The sequence below is a fragment of the Aethina tumida genome, chromosome 1 (genome assembly GCF_024364675.1).
Source record: "Aethina tumida isolate Nest 87 chromosome 1, icAetTumi1.1, whole genome shotgun sequence".
In the NCBI taxonomy this organism is placed as follows: Eukaryota; Metazoa; Arthropoda; class Insecta; order Coleoptera; family Nitidulidae; genus Aethina; species Aethina tumida.
Genome location: NC_065435.1, coordinates 3,002,738 through 3,026,343, shown reverse-complemented (window position 1 = coordinate 3,026,343; position 23,606 = coordinate 3,002,738). Strand labels below are relative to the sequence as shown.

Below are 23,606 nucleotides of genomic sequence, written 5' to 3'. Positions count from 1 at the left end.
AAAGTTATTTTGATATTTGTTGATTTGTATTTTATATTTTTATTAAATAAAACATAAAAAGAACACCGCTTTTTATTGAAGCACGTATCGAACGAATTTCCATTCCAGGCGCACTCGTAGCACATTGGAAAAATTCAATAAAGGAAGGAAAAGAATTCGGTTTCCTTTTTATTGGTTACGTTACTAATGCTACCACTCAACAGAGGGCGCCACCGGAATAGATAGGTGTACCAAGAAGTCTGAAAAACACAAACTTTTCAGTGAAACCAGACTGGTGGTTTATTATTGTCAGTTAAGACTATTTTGAACTAAAAATTATCAAACAAAAAATGGTTTATCTATTTATTTTTCACAATATACCTATATATAATATTAATTAATTTAAGGAACAAAATAAATGTTTTGCTGACTACTAAAAATTAGTGTTGATAAAAAATTTAAAAAAGAATAGTAATAAATTCTAATAATATAAATTTTCTTTTCTTAAAAATAGTTTCACCACTTACCCCAATGGTTTAAGTACCGTGTGAAATAAAAAAGTTGAAATGTTATACACAAGAGTAAATTAACATTAAAAAAAGAATTTCAGTTAAGCCATTTGTTAGTATTGAGGAAAGTGGAGGTAAAAAAGTATAAATAAAAAATTGTACTATAAACTTTTAATATTTATTATCCATAGAAAAAAAGAAAACAATATTAAATGAATCCTTACATCTTCACAATAATTTCATTATCACATTTCAGTCAGCACATTCATACACACATCCATAAAAAGAACAATCTAATAATTTTAAGTATATATTTTTTTAAGAACAAAATTTTATAAATTAATCGTTTTGCTTAATCTAACGACGGTCCAAGATCATAAAAGAATATATAATCTTAAGTAAAAAGAATTAAAAAGAGATGGGAAAGGTACAGAGATAGAGAACATAATTTATTAGAGAGTAATTAATTACATGGGAGTGAACTCCTTTTTTGCACATAAAGAGGTGTAGTAATGTCATCAGGCTGAGGCAGATTAAAGACAAGAACCGTAACTATCCCGTATAAATTTATAAAATACACTGTTGACGTGATCGTGATGATTTCGAAGTAGTGGTTGTGGTGGTGGTGGTGGTGGTAGTGGTCTTGCCTCGTTCCATCTTTAATCTACCCCACGGAGGAATGTAGACACTTGCTAGGGACACATCTAATTCCAAGGTGCGGTTCAATCGTCAAACAGCCAGGCAGAATGTTTGAAACTGAATTGTGTTGGAAGTAGATGGGCTAAGTAGTTGATGAGAAACACAGAACGCCGTGAATACATCCGACCTAGCCTAGGCTGGCGGACAATGGACACCAGGAGGGCTGGTGGCGGAATTTGGTTGGTGAATCAGTGGTCAATGGTCAGTGGTCAATGGTCAGTGGTGGATGGTAGGAGTAGAAGACAGAGTCGGGAACTGGCAATGAATGTTCAGTGTCAATCCAAAATGGTGGTATGGTGTTGGTTGTGGGACGGCGCGACGGCGCTCTATCTCAGGTTCAGCTCAGCCTCACAGGAAAATCTGCAAACAGAACAGAACACTCATGACTAGTGTAGTCGTAGGGGACGGCTGCAGGAAGAGCTGAGCACTGAGCACACCACCGCCCGGGTTAGTAGAGGGGTTAGGAAGGAAGAGAGGCCAAGCCAAGGCCGAGGCCGAGGCCTGGGCGTAGGCGTACACGTCCACCAGCCGTGAGAGGCAAGGCGAGGGAGTTATGGCATGAAATACTCAGGGTGGTCCGAGTCTTTCTCAAACCTCTTGGCCTCCTCTTGCATGCTCTCTTTTATTTTCAAAATAGCAGCCGATTCCGTTTGGTCCTGGAAGGAAAGCGACCTTTAGTGGTTAAGTGTCAGTCTACGAAAGCGCAAGCACCGGCCACCGCTAAACTACTCACGTTTTCAGCGGGTCCTCCAAAGCCGCCCAAGTTGTAGTCTCCCATGCCGCTGCCGCTGTCCTCTCGAGGTGTGCCCGGTCCGCCGTTCGCCGGCGAGTTCTTCATCCCGTCCATGCCGTCGCCGTTCAGCACCGGACCCATCGAGTTCGGTCCCATCGGTCCCATAGGTCCAGCTTCGGGACCGCCGCCCATCTGGAAGTCGCCGCCCATGTTGCCGCCCACCGCCGGCTTCATCAGTGTGTACATGTTCTCGCCGCCCGAGTTACTCGAGTCCTGCGGACTGGGCATTATCGGTGTACCGGGGCCCGGCTGGCCACCACCACCCGGCGGCCCGCCGTAGTTGCCTGGCGACGATGACGAGTAGTTCATAGGCTGTAACGCACCCGACATTGTTACACACCCCGAACCGGCATTACCACTATGTCTACTTACTGTCGACGTATTTGGCTGCCATTGTGGTCTGCCGCCCGGGCCGGTCATCGACATCGGCGGCATCGGTCCGCCAGGACCTAAACTGCTGTTTGGCGGGGGTCCTCGCAAACCGGGACCGTACGTCCCGGGACCGATGGGCCCCAGTGACGGTCCCCTCGGTGGATTCATCCTCGCCGCGGGTGGACCTAGGGAAACGTATTACATTCGTTAATATCACGACATTGATTTTTGTTATAATTATGTAGCCTTGAAACGACACCACATGCTTAGCACCAATGAGTAAGTACGCCGTTTAAAAAGTCGAGACCCATAAATAACATCCAATTGCGGGTTGGACGAGTATTATCGGTTAATTTTACACGCATTAGATGTCGTTATGATCTCTACTTTTCAAACAGCTTGTTGTCGTACAGCCTTCACTTCGACATCTTCCTCATTATAACTCAAAGCGTAATTACAAGTAATTCAGACGCTAATCTAAAAGCTATTGCTACTACTTGTCTTTGAATTAATTGTATTATTAACAATAACTTGTTAATTGGGCTGAATTTATGAAATATTAAATAAACAAGTTTGTCCGGAGTAGTTTTCAATCTTTAACTTGTTCGATAACAATGCAAAAAGTTATAATGATAAGATATTGTGACTTGGCTGTATCTACAAAATGTCTAAACAGTTTGTTCACAGAAGACTTGTATTTCAAAAGTTTAAGCTCACATGACAGTAAAAAATACCTCAAAACACCTAAAATTAAAATTGTTCAAATAATAATAAAACATACCCAAGTACACACAAATCATTTCTATTTTTTAATTAACTTTAGTAAATTGAATACAATTAATAACTTAAAAATTATTTGAGATCTTTTTTGCCAAGGAAAAACTATTATTTACCTCAGACTTTTGCAATAAAGACACGAGATAAAACCATTTTTATCGTTTATAAGTTAAGAGGATTTTTATAGGTTTTTTATTACAACAGATTTCATTTTTTAAGTACTTTGAGAATAAAAATTTCTTTAATACTAATTCTAATTGAATAAAAAGATTTTTTTAGCTGGCACATCAGTTTTTTATCTGTAGGGAAAGTCTCAAATTTTATCCCCTTAAAAAGAAGAGATTTTCAGACGCCCTTAAATATTTGAGGTCAAAAGTAAGTTATACTTTTTCATTGATATACTATATTTATTATAGAGAGGAGACCTAAAACATTAAAAACATTAATGAACAATAAAATAAATGTTCCAAACTGATTTTTTGGTTGTTGCCAAAATGTTTCCAGATTTGTATTTTGGGAATGAACATTTCTTTGATACTAATTTTAATTGAGAAAAAAAAAATGTTTTTAGTGGTACATCAATTTTTATCGGTAGAGAAAGTCTCAAACTTCATTCTCTTAAAAAGTGGATGATGTTTTTAGATGCCCTTCAATATTTTAATAATAAAATCAAAAATAAATTATATTTTTTCACTGACAAATTATTTATTAAAGAACCTTACTTTTATACTAATTTTAATTGAAGAAAAAGATTTTTTTAGGTGGCACATCAATTTTTATCGGTAGGTATAGTCTCAAACTTCATTTTCTTAAAAAGTAGATGTTTTTAGATGCCCTTCAATATTTTAATAAAAAAATCAAAAGTAAATTATATTTTTTCATTGACAAATTATTTATTAAAGAGAGAAGAGATTTAAAAAACAAAAAACATCAAATAACAATAAAATAAATATATAGAATGACCCAAATTGATTTTTTGGTTGTTGCCAAATGTTTCCAGATCAGATAGAGAAAATCTGAATACTTTGAGAATGAACATTTCTTTTATACTAATTTTAATTGAAGAAAAAGATTTTTTTAGGTGGCACATCAATTTTTATCAGTAAAGAAAGTCTCAAACTTCATTTTCTTGAAAAGTAGACGTTTTTAAATGCCCTTCAATATTTCAATAATAAAATCAATAGTAAATTATATTTTTTCATTGACAAATTATTTATTAAAGATAGAAGAGATCTCAAAAAACATCAAATAATAATAAAATAAATATATAAAATGTCACAAATTGATTTTTTGGTTGTTGCCAAATATTCCCAGATCAGAGTACTTTGGGAATGAATATTTCCTTAACACTTTCTAATTGAACAAAAAGATTTTCATCAATTTTTATCGGTAGGGAAAGTCTCAAATTTCATTCTCTTAAATATGTTTTTAGATGCACTTTAATATTTTTTTTTCTACCAGCTGTTTTTTAACATTAATTATGTCGAATTTATCAGAATTATCGTTTTATCTTAAATCAGAGATACCTTAAGATTATCATAAATTATATTTTGGGTAGTTTTATATTTTTCCGGAAAAAATCTTTGTGGGGTTGAACAGTTTCTACAACGTACTTTTTCAAGTGTTCCTAAAAAATGTTTTTTTCTTTTACGTTCATTATGTTGGCAGCATGTTTTACTATTATTATTGACGATTTAACTTCCAAGTAATGTATGAGTATTTTTTACAGTAATGGAAGCTACTTGTTGCAGTTCATAATCGTTAAAACTGACACATCCTGTCGATAGCACATATATTGATCAAAGCACCAGAAAATAATCAATAAACAAGTCTTCCAAGCATCTAACATCAACATGCAACAATATCTGGCTCCAAAATTTGGTCATCCCACCAAATCGCTTAACATTCGTCCGTGTCTATCGATGTTATTAAACAGACTTTTGGCTGATTAAACTGCTTTTGTGAATAAACTGTTAGAACATCATTGTACGGTATTGTATAAGAAGCGAAGCAAGCAGTAAGTGTATGCATATGGATGTGTGAATGGTGAAGGAGCGCAATGCCTACCTTGCCAACCTACAAACTCTCCGCCTTCACCTGGAGACAGAAATAGATGCATTACATGAGGCATATCATGAAACCGCTTCATGCTAGTGCAAAATCTCTTTTATATCTTGGTTATATTATAATAAATCAATTATTATATAAATATAAATTATTAATGTTGATTAATCCTGATAGTTTACAGCCAAAAAGTCCTAAAGTAAATTCGTTGCAGCTCGTAATTTTGTCCGTTAGAATTTAGTGAGATTTTTAAGTGTTAGTTTTTAGGAAAATGAGTGTTTTAAATTTTGCAGCCTTTCGTTGAACAAATGAAACATATCGCGACACCACTTATTTATTTATTTTTTTTTTCTGGTTCACTCTCGCTTCCAACCACCCTGAGCAAAAGTTACACGACCAACTTTTCTAAAGTTTAACATTTGTTTTTTACTTTTATTACGACGTTGTGATAATTGTGTCACGCTCTATTATTTACTTTTCCTTTCACCAACAATTATCTGCGGCGATTCAAAACTTCTCAGGACGACAATTCGTGCCGTACACAATGCATTAATTGCGTAATTGTTTATACGTTTTGTTTACCAATAATTCGCACGTCGTAATATGTTCCATTCGTTGATAACTCCTTAAAAGAGACTTTGTAGCCATAAATTATCTTAACTTCCAATTAAAACAAACGGACATTTTTACCTTGTCTTGTGGGATCCATGTTATTCGGCATCAGCGGCTGGCCTGGCGGCTTTAAACACGTGTAAATGAGAAATGTGTAACTTCCATAAAAGTATATTAAAAAAAGTAAAGAATAACACACTAGTGCGTTTAATTGCTTAAATATTTTAAGTTGAGTTTTTGGTAGTTAGGATAAAGAGGAGTTGATACATACCCCGTTGAAGTCGCTGCCCATCTGCGGCATCCTTACTCCAGGCCTCGGACCTGCCGGATATCTCGGCGCCATTATCGGCTGACATGTCATTATCTGAGAATGGGGCGGGGGTGGCTGTGAATGGGGCGAAGGTTGACTTGAGGGGTGCGTTGGAGGTGATGGACGTAAAGTTGAGTTCTACACACACAAAATGTTCCAATCAAATATTATGGCACAACCATGACAACAAATCCGGTTCAAATTTTACACACACATTACTAATTGTTATTGTAATCAATGGATTTCACCAATTAATACACACTTTCTTGTTTAGTCTAAATATTAAAAGTATAGTAATTTTCTGTGCCAATAAACAATAAAGTCAACAATTTGATTCAGCTCCAAGCACGAGGACGTGAATCTCTTCAGTAATTAAAATCAGTTTCCTTTATTCGTTAAGAAACGACAAATCGATAATGCAAAACTGATGCTATTTTTATATGCATCGCAACGTGCCTCAGTAGATCACATTTCAAGTTCATTCACTATTACTATAACGTAAATACTACTATACTGTATTCTAATTATTAAAATGGTAATAAAATATATATCTCATTGTAATTATTAATTGAATAACACTATCGAATCGTTTTTAACACTATCGTGCTAAAATTTAACACCGTTAGACACTAAATAAGATAATTTGACAATAATTTTGATTTACCTTTTATTATGTTATGTCATTAATATAAACAATAAAATTTAAGACAAATTGTCATGAATTTACTATACAGTGCTAAACTTTGGGCTCACATATGGTGGAATTTTATTAATTATCACATCATTCAGTCAAATCGATTTTTAACATTATTGTGCTAGAATTTAGCACCGTTACACGTTATATTAGATTATTTGACAATTAACTTTAATGAAACTTGATTTATTAGTATAAAAGATAAAATCAAAAACAAATACACACAAGTTTATTATAAAACAAAACAGTGAGGTGCTAAACTTTAGACCGGACATTTAGTCGCATTTTATTTATCAAATAATAATTTTTAACACTTGTGTTAGAATTTAGCACTATTAAACGATATATTGGATTATCTGTCAATGATATTTAATGAACCTTAATTTACTTCTTATTAGGTTTAAAATATCATTTTTTGTTGGTTTATACAATAAAATTTAAAATAAATACTCAAGAATTTGTTATGAAACTCAATATTGTGGTGGAAAACTTTAGGCCAAATTTGTCACATTTTGTATCATTTTATTAATTAAACAATTGTTTAGATAAACTGATTTTTAACAATGTGTTAGAATTTAGCACTGTCAGGCATTGTATCAGATTATTTAACAATAATCTTTAACGAACCTTAACTTATATGTTATTATGTTAAAATATTCTTATACACTGTTAATTTATTCAAAGTAAATTTAAAATAAATACCTAAGAATTTGTTATAAAACTCAATATTGTGGTGGAAAACTTTATGCCAAAATCAGTCACATTTTGTATCATTTTATTAATTAAATAATTGATTAAATAAACTGATTTTAACAATGTGCTATAATTTAACACTGTCAGGCATTATATCAGATTATTTAACAATAATCTTTAACGAACCTTAACTTATATGTTATTATGTTAAAATATTTTAAATACTGTTAATTTATTCAATAAAATTTAAAATAAATACCTAAGAATTTGTTATAAAACTAAATATTGTGGTGGAAAACTTTTGGCCAAACTTAATCACCTTTTTTTATCATTTTATTGATTAAATAATTATTCAGAGAAACCTATTTTTAACAATGTGCTAGAATTTAGCACTATCAGACATTATACCACATTATTTAACAATAATGTTTAACGAACCTTAATTTACTATTTATTATGTTAAAATATTCTTATTTACTGTAAGTTTATATGATAAAATTTAAAATAAATACTCAAGAACCTGACAAAAACCCCAATATTGTGGTGGAAAATATTTGACCAAACTTAGTCACATTTTGTATCCTCTTATTAATTAAAAAATTGTTCAGAGAATTCAAACTTTAGGCCAAAATTAGTCACATTTTTTCTCTTTTTTTAATTAAATAATTGCTTAGATAGACCAATTTTTAACAACGTACTAAAAAATTTAGCAATATCAGGCATTGATATGATGATCGACATTTTAAGTTAAAATATTCTGAATTGTCATTAGTATAAACAAAAAAAATTAAAAACAAATACCCAAAAATTTATTAAAAAAACACAACACAGTGGTGCTAAACTTTAGACCAAACACTTTCACATTTGGACGCATTTTTATTGACCATTAAATAATGGTCCTGACAAAACAATTTTTAACCCTACTGTGCTAGAATTTAGCACCGTTAGATGTTAGATTAGATTATTTCACAATTAATTTTAATAAAATTGTATTTATCTTTTATTATGTTAAAATGCCCTTGTTTATAATTAGTATAAACAATAAAAATTAAAACGAATACTCACGAATTTATTATAAAACAGAAAACTGCGGTGCTAAAATTTGGACCAGACTTGTTCACATTAAACATCAAAGTAACTTGTAAATTAAATATGAATTAAACATTTTATTTTACTTACTGGAAAAAATCCTGGGGGCATGGGGCCACCTGGCATCCCATCCGCAGGAGGCATTTGGCCCAGCGGACTCGGAGCCGGTCCTGTGTTCTGCAAATGAAAATTTTTGTAAAAATTTTTAATTCCCTATAAATTTATTGTTGTTACTTACGTGCGCAATTCCGTTTACCCCATAGCCAGAATTAACGAATCCCTAAAAAAAAAAAAAAATGGAAGACAATTAATTGATTGGTTCAAGTTTTAGGTCCAGGTATTTGGCTCCATTACGCATTCGTTTGTGCGGTGATTAAAAAATTGTGCGAGAAAAATGTCGCAATTTTTTGAAGGTCACAATCACGTTTTCAATCGTGACTCACGGTTCGTTATAAATAATTCTATATGTAAAAGGTCATTCTTGTAGTTTTCTCTGATAAATTTATCGAAAAGCTTTCGGCCATTGGGCGGCGGCACACGGAACAAATCGAATAGTTTTGCGAGGATCGAACAAATAGAAATCGCACTTTTACGATTCCGACATTTGAAATGGCGTAACGTTGGAAAAATCACGTACTGATTGCAAACTTTCTTGTTGCATCTCTCGGTCGTAGACATGCAGTGCTGTGAATGCAATAGCCAATGGTATAAAAAAATATTTATTGATTGTGTGGACACAATAATGATGTTGGAATTAATTATTCAAGTATTTCATTGTGGATTTACCCGGTCATGGATTGCTTGAGAATATATTAGAATGGAAAATTTTAAATGTAACTCATAACAATTTTTAGGACAATGACTTTTAAAAGTAGGAAATATTGTTATTTGCAGAGAACAAAGTTACATCTACATTTTAAACATTTTTGTTTAATACGAAAATGTGAAATTTACTTTTAGGAGTAGTTTTATTTAATAATACAGATTTTAAACCTATTTTTCTTAGTAAATTTTATATTTATTATTCTTAAATTTCAGTCTCCTTTTTTTAATTATATAACAAATAATTTTCTATTTGTTTCTGTTTATGGATGTCATTGGAAAATGAACATAATTTCAACTTTAAATTAAAAAAGTACTAAATTATCATATAATATTAAAATATATTTGTAAATAGTTAAAAAAATATATTGTCACTTAAGTCGTTTAAAAAGTAATATATAAATTATATAAAAATTTTCCACATTTTTTTAAATTTAAAAATGTAATATTTATATTTAGAAGCATATCTTTTAGTTTTATTTAATATTAGAAATCTTAGAACTGTTTTTCTTAGTATATTTTAGTATAATGTAGATAATTTTGTGTAATATTTATAGATGTAATTGACAAATGGTCATAATTTCAACATTTAATAAAATAATAAAAAAAATAAAATGTCATTTAAACTACTTAAAAATTAATATATAAAGGCCACAACAATTTCAGGAGGGTAACTTCTAAAAAATTTTCAAGATTTATTTAATTAGACATGTAAAATTTACCTTTAGAAGTATTTTTTTAATTTTATTTAATTTTAGAGATATTAAACATGTTTTTCTTCGTATATTTTATTTTTATTTATTATTTTAAAACTCAATGTCCTTTTTTGAGACATACAAGTTTAATGTAAATAATTTTCTATAATATTTATAGATGTAATTGAGAAACGGCCATAATTTCAACATTAAATTAAAAAATTGGAACTATTAATTTATCATTTTAAATTAAAATATATTTATAAATTGGTAAAAAATATAATGTTATCTAAACTACTTAAAAATTAATGTATAAGGGTGACAACAATTCTTAGGGGGGTAACTTTTAAAACCAAAAAATATTTTTATTTATACAGAACAAAATTATATCAAAATTTTCAACATTTTTTTAATTTAAAAATGTAAAATTTCTTTTTAGAAGTATATATTTAAGTTTCATTTAATATTAGAAATATTAAACCTGTTTTCCCCGTATATTTTATTTTTATTTGTTATTTTAAAATTCAATATCCTTTTTTGAGACATAAAAGTATAATGTAATTCATTTTCTATAATATTTATAGATGTAATTGACAATTGAGCATAATTTCAACATTAAATTAAAAAATTAAAACTATCTTCAAAAATTAATGAAAGGGTCATAACAATTTTAGGAGGGTGACTTTTAAAACCAGAAAATATTTTTATTTATACAGAATAAAATTGTATTAAAATGTCCTACATTTTATTTTTAATATAAAAATGTGAAATTTACTTTTAAAAGTATATTGTTAAGTTTTATTTAATATTAGAGACATTTTTTAATTTTATTTTTTTAGTACACTTTGTTTTTATTTAAACTACTTTTAAAATAAAAAAAAAATTTATTTATACAGAATAAAAGTATATAGAAATGTTCAATATGTTTTAATCAAAAAATGTAATATTTAATTTTATATTTTTATTTATTTGTTATATATTAATAATTTCCAATTTTAACCATTGTATTTATTCTTATTTAGAACAAAATTGAAAACATCTTTAGTTTTAAAATATTGTTAAATTCGTTTCTAAATATCATAAATACTTTTTATTATATGATATTGATGGATCTAAAAAATTAGTATAAATTCAATATTTTATTGTAATACATTAGATTTATTCATTCATCAGAAAAAATAAGACAGGCTTACGTAGAGTTAATATTTTTAATCACAAGCAGTAACTTTCAAAAACATAAAGTAAACACAAAAACGATTGTATTTAAAGAAAAAGATAATCAAGTAAATAATTCTGAATAAAACAGGTTATTTGCGGATAGTTTACAAACTGATAATTTAGCACCGCAGTGCCAAAACCCATCCCACATGAAACAACGTCCCAGTTCACACGATTATTGATCCTAAATGTTAAATAAAAAACAAAAATAAGCGACAAAATAAAATATACATAAACGTAATTATTTATGAACGGAACAAATCTCAGTTTCAACATTTTGAATTCCCACGACTTTGACACAGTTACTCCGTTCGACGTTCGATCCAATTAATCAGCCGGGCCGGATTTATTTTTAATCGTAAGTACATGAAAACGTGAATTGTGGCACTCGGATAATAAACATTTTGGGGGGAATATACGAAAATAATTCGTCGGCCGATACATTTAGAACTGTGGTTCTGAGTACAACGTTTTCTGTCGTTTCGCCATCGCAAAATACGTTTGAACTAACTAACGGTATAAAACGTTTTATTTAGGACGGCCAGTGGTTTTAGACATCGAGAAACTGTACAGTACCGTGCAAATTTCTCATGTAACTGTAACTAGGCTTGAACAAACTGAACTATTCGTGTTTCCATGGCGAAAAACGCACGTTTTCCAATGCGAATTGTCGGAATTAAAATGGTTGGTCGTTTTTATCTTATAAAACGCTATTAATACAGCAATAGTAATGTATTCGGTTTGATAAGCTTTGTTAGTAATAAAACGACGAGAGGTTTGAACTGTGATAATTTCGTACCTGGGAACGTAGCTTGTTGCATCATATATGTATGAGTTTACTGTGAACTATTCAGTTCAAGTTCATAATGGGTAATAACTTAGAAACTCAACCATCATTTGATTTTATCCCTGTTATTAAACCAATCATTACTTCCAACTTTTTATTAAAGACAAGGCAAAGTTTAAAAAGTTATTTCGCAATTTATTTTGATTATTAATTTAATTGTGATATAAAAATAGAGTTGTTTTACTTCTACGCCGGCAAAAAATATATATGGAAGGTCGTATATATGATAATATGGGCATTATATCCTCAATAAATTCGTTTTATAAACAACAAAAACAACATTGACAGCCGCAAACTGCCAACTAACCGAGGTCAGGGTTTCTAAATGCACGACAGACTTTAATAAACCGTCTTAGTAAAATATTTTCAATTATTTTTCAGTTTAAAATGAAACAGGATTCGACTACATATTTTTTAAAACCACCTTAGTTTCAATATTTAGTTACCAACCAGATTAATTCGTCAAACATTTGACAGATAATGTTAATATAAATTTTCATCAATTTAATATATATCATAATAATGAGCAATTATCAATATTTAACAATAAATTAACTTTACTCAATTACTTAAAATTTAAATATATTGCAATTCTGGGTAATTATTTATATTTAATTATCGTTTATTAAACTATTATTGTAAAATTAATTCAATTTGCCTATTAATGTATCAATAATTTATGGATGTACAAATTGTTTATTTTTAAAATTTCTTAAAATAAATATATTTATATTTTCCAATTTAAAACTTTAAATTTAATTAAAATAATTAGTGACTTAATTAATTAAATATTAAGTTTAAATTGGGAGAGGATATATAAATATAAATATTTTTCCACATTAACCAAAATAATTCGATAAATATTCAGCAGAAAATATTAATATTATTAATTTCTTTAACTTTGATTCTCATACTAGGTTCCAAATCTATAAATATTATTCATTTACTTAAAATTTAAATATACTATAATAATGATAAATTATTAATGTTTAACCATTATTTATTAAGAATTTTAGGTAACTCTTATTGTAAAATTATTTCAGTTTGCCTATTAATGTCTCAATTATTTATGACTGTTTAAATTGTTAATTTTTAGATTAATGTTTCAATTATTTTTAAGTTTAAATTAAGTGAGGATTCAATTAAATATTTTCTAAAACTACGTTACTAACAAGAACAACTTAATAAATATTTGGCTTAAAATATTAATGTTATAAATTTCAATTCTGAAGTTGGGTTCCAATTCATAAATTTTATTCAATTGCTTAAAATTTAAATATACAATAATACTGAGAAATTATTTATGTTTATCAAAATTTCGTACACTATTACTGTAGAATTATTAATATCTCAATTATTTATGGCCGTATAAATTGGTAATTTTTAACTCTAATCTTGAATATTCCAATTGTCTAACAACTATGTTTTAACACACTTTAATTTTAATCGATATTTAAATAAATATATTCAAAGTTTTCCAATTAAAACGTTTATTAAAGTGATTAGTAAATTATCACTCTACAGTGATTTTAATTTTTGTAATGAGTTGTTTCAATTATTTTCCAAATTCATTAATTCTATTGAATTACTTAAAATATAAATATTCTGATATCTGATAAATTATTAACGTTTAGCCATTATTTATTAAGAAATTGAGTAAACTCTAATTGTAAAATTATTTTTATTTGCATATTAATGTCTCATTTATTTATTGATGTGTAAATTGTTCATTTTTAGATGTCTTTAACTCTAATCTTGAATATTCTAAGAATGTTTAACAACTATTTTTAACACACTTTAATTTTAGTTGACATTTAAATAAATATATTCAAAGTTAAATATTGTTTATTAAGTATATTATCAGTCTACTTTTAACTTTTTTAATGAGTTGTTTCAATTATTTTTGAGTTTAAATTGAGAAAAGGTTCAATTAAATATTTATATTATATATTTCTTTAATATTAATCCTCATGTTATTCAATTATTTAAAATTTAAATATTCTGTAATACTGATAAATTATTGTTTAATCATTATTTATTAAGAAATTTACTTACTGTAAAATTATTCAATTCTATTAATGTCTCAATTATTTATTGATGTTTAAATTATTCATTTTTAGATCTTCTCAACTCTAATCTTAAAGATTCCAAAATTGTTTAACAACTATTTTTTAACAAACTTTAATTTCAATCAATATTCAAATAAATATACACGAATTTACCAAATTAAAACACTGTTTATTAAAATAATTATCACTCTGCAGTTATTTTAACTTTTTTAAACTATTCTTAACTTTAAATTGACAGAGTATTCAATTAAATAAAACCAAGTTGTTAACCAGAATAACTCCATAAATATTTGGCAGAAAGTATTATTTATTATTTTTAGGTGTCTGATTAAAGTTTTTTTAGAAAAATCACTTTCATTGAATGAATATTCTTATGTACAAACATGTTTAAAACATTTAAACGTTTTCGTTATTTAAATAAAAAGATAAAATTAAATATTAATAGAAACGTTAACCATATCGCTCTCTAATTATAATTGAAATAAATAGTTTTAATAATCAATTACTTGAATTATCACTAGAAGATTAACTAATACAATGTTTCAATTGTTATTATATATAAAGAGATATAAATAATTATATTATAGATTTCTTTATTTTTAATCTTAAAATAAGATTTCACAATTTATTCCAATTAATTTTAATTAAAACTGTCAATTTTTATATATTTTTTTATTTATTTTGTTATTTAATGCTATTTTAGCTGGTCTAATTGACTAAAGAACTAAATTATATTAAATACTTCAACATTTTTTAAATTTGAAAAGGTAGAATTTACGTTTTCAAATATTTTAAATAATATTTCTAATATTAAACATGTTTTCCTATATATTGTTTATATTTAAGATACAGTAGTTTTTAAATAAATTCATTTTTTAAACCTGTAACTGCAAGAAATAAATATTTGTATACCTGTAGATGTAATTGAAAATTTGGCATAGATTCAGTATTTAAATTTAAAAAAATAGGAATATTCTTTTCTAGATAAAAAATAAATTGCGTAATTTTTCTTAATTTAAACTAAAAAATATATATTGTGCATGTTATTTATACAATTTAATTTGAATTACAAGTAAATCTCGTAATTTTTAATAAAAATTGTAAAAAAATATTAGTTCGAAGATGTTTAACCGAAGAGAGATCATAAATTCCATAAAGCCAACGCAGAATCCAGGAACAGAATTCATCTAGTAGTTGGTTCAAGAAACCGTATATCGCAATTAGTGTTTAAAATCTTCGTACACCTGCATTAATCCGTTACACGGAACCGTTAAAAAATAAAACCGAATTAAAATGCAGTGAACTGAGAACATTCACCATTTCCTAGACACAATTTTTTTTCCTTACAAATTGATATTCACGTAATAACCGACCACAGAAACGTACAAGCCGGTTATTTATAAAAATCTAAAATTAGATCATCCCAATACTGCAACTATTGTGTGTTCATTAATATGCGCTGCCCTTAAAAAATCTAGCGCATTTTAATTGATATTTGTCAGTTGGGTGGTCTCTAACAATAAAGCGATCACATCTACTATTCAGGAATTGCCCAGAACCTTTTTCAAATTAATGCCATTTATGGTAAATATTTAGTTTCTGGTAAAATTTATGATTTGATTTCTTATTAAACGATATTTTCAATGGAAACACGTCACAAAACACCTTTTTCTTTGTTCAAGAACAGTTTCAGATCTCATTTTGTCTGTTACAATGGGTCTGACAGCGAAATATTATTTACTCTATTTACTCTGACAGACTTAATTTTTAAAGATCAATCTCTGAACGTGACGTTCATGTTACTGTCAATGGCAGGCATCTCGGGATGCTTGTTTTTCCAAAATAAATAAAGTATAAGTCCTCCCACACGTACAAAAACTGGTGTTCAAGAGAAAGAAATGTTTTTGCTACGTCAGATTTAATTTTGAAGACAATTTCGTCGTGGATGTTGGTAAGAATTTAGTAAAAATAGTAAATTTTTATTAGGATTGACAAAAACAAGGTTTTGTGAAAAGTGGATTAATAGAATTTGTTTGATTTTTGCGGTTTTTCACAGGTGCATCTAGCGCCATCTAGAATAGAATAGCTGCAAGTTGATATTTATTAAAAAAAAAACAGATTTGAATGACTTTTTACATAGATGTTTAATATTTCATTATGAGATATAATAAAAAATATTTTTTATAAATAGTAAAGTCCACAGGCAAATGAGAAAAAAAGGAAATAGTAATTATCTGTCCTATAAATTGATTGGTATTAAATATTTCACATTTTTTACTTTAGTTTGAATTAAGAAATAAATTTAACTCTCATCAAAATCACAAGAAAATCAATGATTATTCGAAATTTTTATTAATAATTCAAATGGTTAGATAATAAAAAATTAAATTTTTGACACAAAATTTTTTTAGATGAACCCTTACATAGCAAAAAGCCCATTTTTGAGACAAATTTATATTTTTAAAAAGCTAAATATTATTTACAGCAAATACTTCTGATCTTAAGGTTTTTATCCCGTAATCCGTTTTTATAATAGTCAATAATACTTATTTGAAAATTTTTATGTTGTACTTTATTTTTTCTTTGCCATTATCACTTTTAATTAAATTTTGATTTTCAATTGATTATCGTCAATAAAAAATTAATTTGTCACAGTAAAGACATTTATTGAGACAAATATATACATTTTTCAAAGATTAGATATTATTTGTAGCAAATACTTCTAATTTTAAAATATTTATTTCGTACTGCTTTTTTATTATTTTAAGAAATTTATAATAAAAATATTATTTTTGATTTAAGAATTAAATTTTTCACAATAAAAAATATTTTTGCCCATTTTTTTTGTAAATATTACTAATTTGAAAATGTTTATGGCGTATCTTTAAAATATTTCATTTTAATTTTCAGTCGGTATAGTCAATTTTCATTTTTTATTAATTATAGTTAGTAACAAATTGAATTTGTGACGGTAACACATGTTTATATAGTACTTTTATTCTTTTCTTTTAAATTAAAAACATTGTTTTTTAATTAACTATGTACAGTTTGCTAAGAACGTTCTTTTTTTTGTAGACCGTTCCAATTTGAAATTTTTATGTCATACTATTTTAATAAATTTACAGAAATATTTTATTTTAATTTTTCAGTTAATTACAATCAATAAAAAATTAATTTGACGCCGTAAACAACATATTTTTCAGCAATTCTAATTTTAAAGATTTTATCCTATACAGCAATTTTTTTTTCTATTTTTTAGACAATTTTAATAAAAAGATCATTTGTGTATTTCTATATCCACTATAATTAATGATATCATAACAATAATAGAAATATTATATAATCATTATTTAATCAATTATTAAATTTTTTTCTTTGAAATTAAAAATATCGGTTTTTATATTTAGAATAGAATTTTCCACAATAAAAAATACATTTTTTTTTGTCAATAAAAAAACAGTAAATATTTCTTAATTTTTGAAGTTTTTTTCTATACAGTATTATATCTTTTCTATTTTCAAAAATTTATAAAAAAAATTATTTGTTTAATTTTTTATTAAACATAGTAACAAACTGAATTTGTGACAGTAAAACATTTTTATGTAGTACTTTAATTTCTTTCTTTTACATTAAAAACATTGTTTTTCAAATAATTACATATGTGCAGTTTGTTAATTTATATAGTTTACATTATTTTTCTCATAAATTTACTTTATAAATATTTTATTTTAATTTTCAATTAATTACAATCGATAAAAAATTATTTTGCCACAGTAAAAAACTATTTTTTGAGGTAAATATATATTTTAAAAAGTTTTATATTATTTATAGCAAATACTTCTGACTATAGTTTATCTCATACTATTTTTTTAATAACTACAGTTTATTAAAAAAAAATTTACCACAGTAAAAACAGTTTTCATGATGTATTTTATATTTTCTTTGCTGTTTTAAGTAATTTCCTTCAAAAAATACAATTTTATTTTCATTCAATTACAGTTAATAAAAAATTAAATTGTCACATCACTTTTTAATAATATTTTTCAAAATTTAGATAATTATCCTGAATAGTATTAGTTACTTTAGGTTTTAATAATGCATTTTCACTTTTTTCTTTGGTATTTTAAAGCTTTTACAACATATTTAACCAAAGTTTTCTTTTCTATTTTAAGAAATTTAAAATAAAAATATTAATTTTTGAATTTTTCATTAATTGCAGACAGTAACAAATCAAATTTGTGACAGTAAAAAGCAATTTTTTGAAAACTTTACATTATTTATTGTAAATAGTATTAATTTGTTGTAGTTTTAATAATATATTTTAATTTTTTTCTTGGATATTTTCAAAAAAAAATCATTAAAAATACAAGATTTCTAGTTTTTTTCAAATATAGTTAATAAAAAATTAAATTTAATAAGATAAAAAACAATAAATATTTTTGGGAACAAGATATTATGTATTTTTAAAGTACTTCTTTAAAATTTTTAAAAAATACCAATAAATAAAATCATTTCATTCGTCTGCGTCTCTTTAAAGTTCATCAGTCACTCAAACAATTCAATTTTTAGGTGTTCAGTGACGTACTTCTTACTATCTGCCAGAGTCAGCACCATCACGTAAAAACCGACGTCACGGTACGCAATTTCATTGTAAAATATCATGGTACGGCGTAAACTAGGCTTTGAAAACTTGAAGAGTACATATCAAAACTACTATCGTGTGCTTCCAAGTCGGTAGATAAAAATTCAAGGTCTGCAGTCGGTGAGAACGTTCAAACAAACAAACAAACAAACATAATTCCACGACCAAAAAAAAATGAACGTCCCCCCAAAAATAATAACAAAAATGAAAAACAACTCCCCCCAACAGCCCCACGCACAACGCACCGATGCGTGCGTGCGACGTGCGTCGAGACGAAAAACCAACGGCGACCGTTTCGACATTTTTTCGACGCCGGAACGGGTATGAATTTTTCGAAACGAATACCGAACTGAGCGAGTGTACCTGGTCAAACGCGTACCCGGGCGGCGTTGCCGATACCACGCCGTCCCGAGTATTGATCGACCGACGGAATACACACACACACATCTCCGCCGAAAAGGGACAACAATAAATAAATGGGGGAAATACTCACGTAATCGTGGAAAGCCTTGGCTTCCGACGAGTGTTCGCACGTGTCCCTCCTTTCGGGGGCCGCACAGTACAGATCCCAAAACACGCTGAAAAAATAAGACAGAAACGAATTGCCACGGTTAGTTTTTTGGGGGTTAATTCTTGTTGGGTTTTTGGGGCTCGTACGTACCACCACCAGGAGTGCAGGAATCCCGGAGGCTCGCCCAGCGTGATGTTCTTCTCCCATCGTATCTGTAAATTGAATTTTTGATGTTAGTTTTGTGGAGCTGCGGACGCGGGGGTTTGTTGTCACTCACCTCCGACAGGAAGGTCTGTGCCGCCTTCTGTGCACCTACGTGGAGCAAGTACTCGTACACGTACAACGCCAACCTGTGCAAACACCAGAGAGGGTTGATTTAGTTGTCTTACAAATAGATGTGGCAACGTTACAAACAAGTAAATAAATAATTTTTGTGGTGGCCGTTTTTCTGTGAAAATCGACCGTGAGCCGGCCTCGCATTGACTGAAACTCCGGTTTGTTGTCGATTTTTGACAAGACCGACGCCGAATGAACACAAACAACAATGACGGACTTACTTTTCCCTGGCCTGTGCGTCAGACGGCACCGTTGATCCCTTTCCTTTAGCGTACATGTCTAAAGAAAATCGCTTCACTCGCAACAGTGTTCGATCGAGTCCTACATGCAGTTTCGCGTAACGAACCGATATTATCCCCCGAAAAAAAACTCCACTATATTACGGAACACGTTGGTCCTACATGGTAAACGATGCGGTTCATATCAAGTCGGAGTTTACGGTCACAAATCGGATCATTAATTGACGACGCCGCCAGCGTACATAGTACCAGATTCAAAACGTCGTCGTTGCAGGAGCCCCCGTAAACATAATTCGCCGCACATACACACACAACAAAAACAACACGTCAAATTCACAAAAATTCATTCGACGCTACACAAAATCATCACCAGGATCGTGCCGGCGTACGGAGCATGCGTCGCAGCCGTCCCGTTATTTTATCGCCCGAAAGGCCCCCGTGTGTATGCGTTCCTTTGTCGAACGAAATGCGGGACCCGTTCGGCCCAGGACACCGTGCAGGACCGATGGAGAATTGACACGCACACGAAACAATTTACTGTTTGATTTGACACACGAGTCGGTCGGGCTCAGGCTTGGTTCGCGTCCACTGCGATCGGATTCATTTTTCTACCTGTTTACCGTCCAACTGACATGGCAACGACCCGAATTGCTGTGGCATAAAACGTGCAGCACGCAAGCGTCGCACACGGAGTCAGTGCGGCCGTTCGGCAAACCGACTTTCTGGCGTCCGCGGCGATTTCGGAGGGCGCGTTCACGTTCGACGCGTTCGGCGAGCGTCGGCTGACGAATCGGAGCGCGGCTGCCGTGGTTCCCCGCTGCAGTTTTTTATTTAGGCGCAATGGAGATGGTGTGAATATGGAACATTTTCGTTTCAATATAATTATATGAAATTAATAATGTAACTACAATTATAAAATAAACAATGATAATAATATAATAATAAATATTTATTTAAAATTAATTATAAAATTAAATTATATAACAAAGTAATTCTAAAAGAAATACAGTCAAACTTTCATACTCGAAGCAAATTATTTGGCAATACGTCCAAGATGAAAATTACTTTTAATTGTATTATATATTACAAATTTTATAGATTTCACAATGTTATTTTTGATAAGTAGTGTACTTTAGCAGTATCTTTTGTAATATCTAACTTAAATCATACTTACTCATCTGAACAATATTGATACATTCGAACTTCGATAACTCAAACCATGATTTGAGTTATCAAGACTTCGAGTAATTAAATAAAATACTACGCAGAAAGTTATAAATGTGTTTTTATCATCGAGTGTATCAATATGTTAAAAATATATGTTTTAATTCTTTAAAATAGAATATAATTTAATATTTAAACTAAATTTCTGACTTAATGTTATAAAGAATTGCTTAGGAAGTTTCAGAATTGTCTTAATTGCAAAATGAATTGATTTAAAAGTATACAGCATTTCTTAGAAAGATTTAAAACTGTGTTAATCGTATACAAAATTACTTAAGAAGTTTCTGAACTGTTCCAATTGCATAAAGAATTGGTTGGGAAATTTTACAATTGATTTAAAAGTATACACATTTCTTAGGAAGTTTAGAAACTTGGTTATTTGTACATAGAACTGCTTAAGAAGTTTCTGACTGTTTTAATTGTATAAAGAATTGGTTAGGAAGTTTCAGAACTGTCTTAATAGCACAAAGAATTGGTTGAGAAGTTCTAGAACTGATTCAAAAGTCTTCAGCATTCCTTAAGAAGTTTGAAAACTGTATTATTTGTACATAGAACTGCTTAAGAAGTTTCTGACTTTTTTAATTGCATAAAGGATTGCTTAGGAAGTTACAGAACTCTCTTAATTGACAAAAGAATTGACTGGGAAGATTTACAACAGATTTAAAAGTATACATTTTTAGGAAGTTTGAAAACTGTTTTAATCATATACTGAATTATTTAAGAAGTTTCTGAACTGTTTTAATTGTATAAAAAATTACTTAGGAAATTTGTTTCAGAATGTCTTAATTTCAAAAAGAATTAGTTAGGAAATTTTACAACTGATTTAAAAGTATACAGTATTTCTTAGGAAGTTTGGAAACCGTATTATTTTTATACAGAATTGCTTAAGAAGTTTCTGAACTGTTTTAAATGTATAAAGAATTGCTCAGAATATTATATAACCCTCTTAATTGTAAAAAGAATTGGTTAGGAAGTTTTACAACAGGTTTAAAAGTATACAGTATGTGTTGGGAAGTTTAAAAACTACTGTATTAATGAAAATGATTTTATTGATATAACGTTAATTTTAAAAATACATTTTTTATGTTTTTATTCTCTAAAATAGAATATAACGAAATATTTATACAAAGGTAGAAAGTAATGTGTTATATATATATATATATATATATATATATATATATATATATATATAAGAAAAAGTCAAAACATGTGTTTCTTTTGTGGCTAATATGTGTCTGTTAGAGTGAGTCCACGGCAGCCCTGTTCCGACCCAGAAACCGAACCGTTCCGAGTCCAAAGGTGTCGAACACGTCCAACGAAAATAATCAGTCCACAGACAAGTTGGTTTGTCGAATAACTGCTACATTGCGTCGCACACGGACAACTGTGCCCCACGAAAAACTCCGTCGCACCGTCTATGATGCTAAGTCCGAAGTTGGAAAGTTGAGAATGGAGTTTTGGGGCGAAAAAACGGGTTGAAATGCGATTCAATCGCGTACCCAGAATTGGGTTTTTGGTACCCCTGCTTTTCGTTACGACCAATTGGATTGACGTGCGCCGGGGGGAAGATCGATGCCGTGATGTCGGTTTTGAAGTTCAAAACGCGCCAAAAAATCGCAATTTACGCAACCAGCTTAACCGATTTTGTTTGTTGATTATGAATTTGTTGGTAATATGGTCGTGTTTTATAAACTCGCACCGACTCAATGTTTACTTCATGTAAACAAAAACATGAGCATAAAAATTATTAATGGTTAGTTTGTTATTTACCCTTATATTTATACACGATGGTAATGAGCTTCTTAACGAACTGTTAAGTTTATTTACATAACAAAGGCTGTGTGTGTCCTGAATTCAAATTAAGCTAATATATTTATTAATCAACAAAACTGTCTGCCTAATATGCGACTAATACAATTTTTTAATTTTATTATGAGTTATAATTAATACACAAAAATCAACAAAAACCTCACTAAAAGTTAGAAGGAAAATTTAAATTGAGCTTCTTTCCCGCCGCAATAAGTTGACAGCGCTAAACAATAAATTATGAAATTCTTTATTATTAATTTTTGTATAATTTATAAACAAATACACAAATATTTTATAAATTAAAGAAGAAATTGAGAAAAATAACGAATATAAAAATGAAAGTCTCAAAAACTTATGATAAGTTTAATTCTCAATGTAATAAAACTTTGTAAATGAAACCTATTGTTGTATGTACAAATAAAAGGAGTGTAACAAAGTGTTAATAAATTAAATTAAGTAACATAGATTCAATTATTTAAAATCCCTTTCAAAATTAAAGTTGCTCCATTTATATACAGCTCAAATTAAGAAAAATATATATAATGTTTTATAGAATAAGAATTTAGTAAACATATATATATATAATACTAAAAATAATTTAAA

The 23,606-nt window shown here is 29.0% G+C and overlaps 1 protein-coding gene across 4 annotated transcripts; it reads right to left on the bottom strand.

Annotated features, from left to right (window-relative positions):
- Nucleotides 1–650: 650 nt before the first annotated feature.
- On the bottom strand, nucleotides 651–20,651 carry LOC109608334 (single-stranded DNA-binding protein 3). Of its 4 annotated transcripts, none has more exons than XM_049961684.1 (13): nucleotides 19,953–20,651; nucleotides 19,673–19,745; nucleotides 19,546–19,607; nucleotides 19,378–19,462; nucleotides 8,830–8,871; nucleotides 8,682–8,768; nucleotides 8,568–8,597; nucleotides 6,077–6,253; nucleotides 5,884–5,932; nucleotides 5,197–5,226; nucleotides 2,353–2,537; nucleotides 1,921–2,292; nucleotides 651–1,547 (listed from the first exon to the last, which is right to left on the bottom strand). In XM_049961684.1, exons 1-13 carry the CDS (start codon nucleotides 20,006–20,008, stop codon nucleotides 1,536–1,538), a joined length of 1,260 nt encoding a protein of 419 aa, XP_049817641.1. In that variant the 5' UTR covers nucleotides 20,009–20,651; the 3' UTR covers nucleotides 651–1,535. The 4 variants fall into 4 exon arrangements, with proteins under 4 accessions (XP_049817641.1, XP_049817639.1, XP_049817640.1 ...); XM_049961682.1 differs by having other exon boundaries at nucleotides 651–1,843; nucleotides 19,953–20,649; XM_049961683.1 differs by lacking the exon at nucleotides 5,197–5,226 and having other exon boundaries at nucleotides 651–1,843; nucleotides 19,953–20,648.
- Between the last annotated feature and the right edge of the window lie 2,955 nt (nucleotides 20,652–23,606).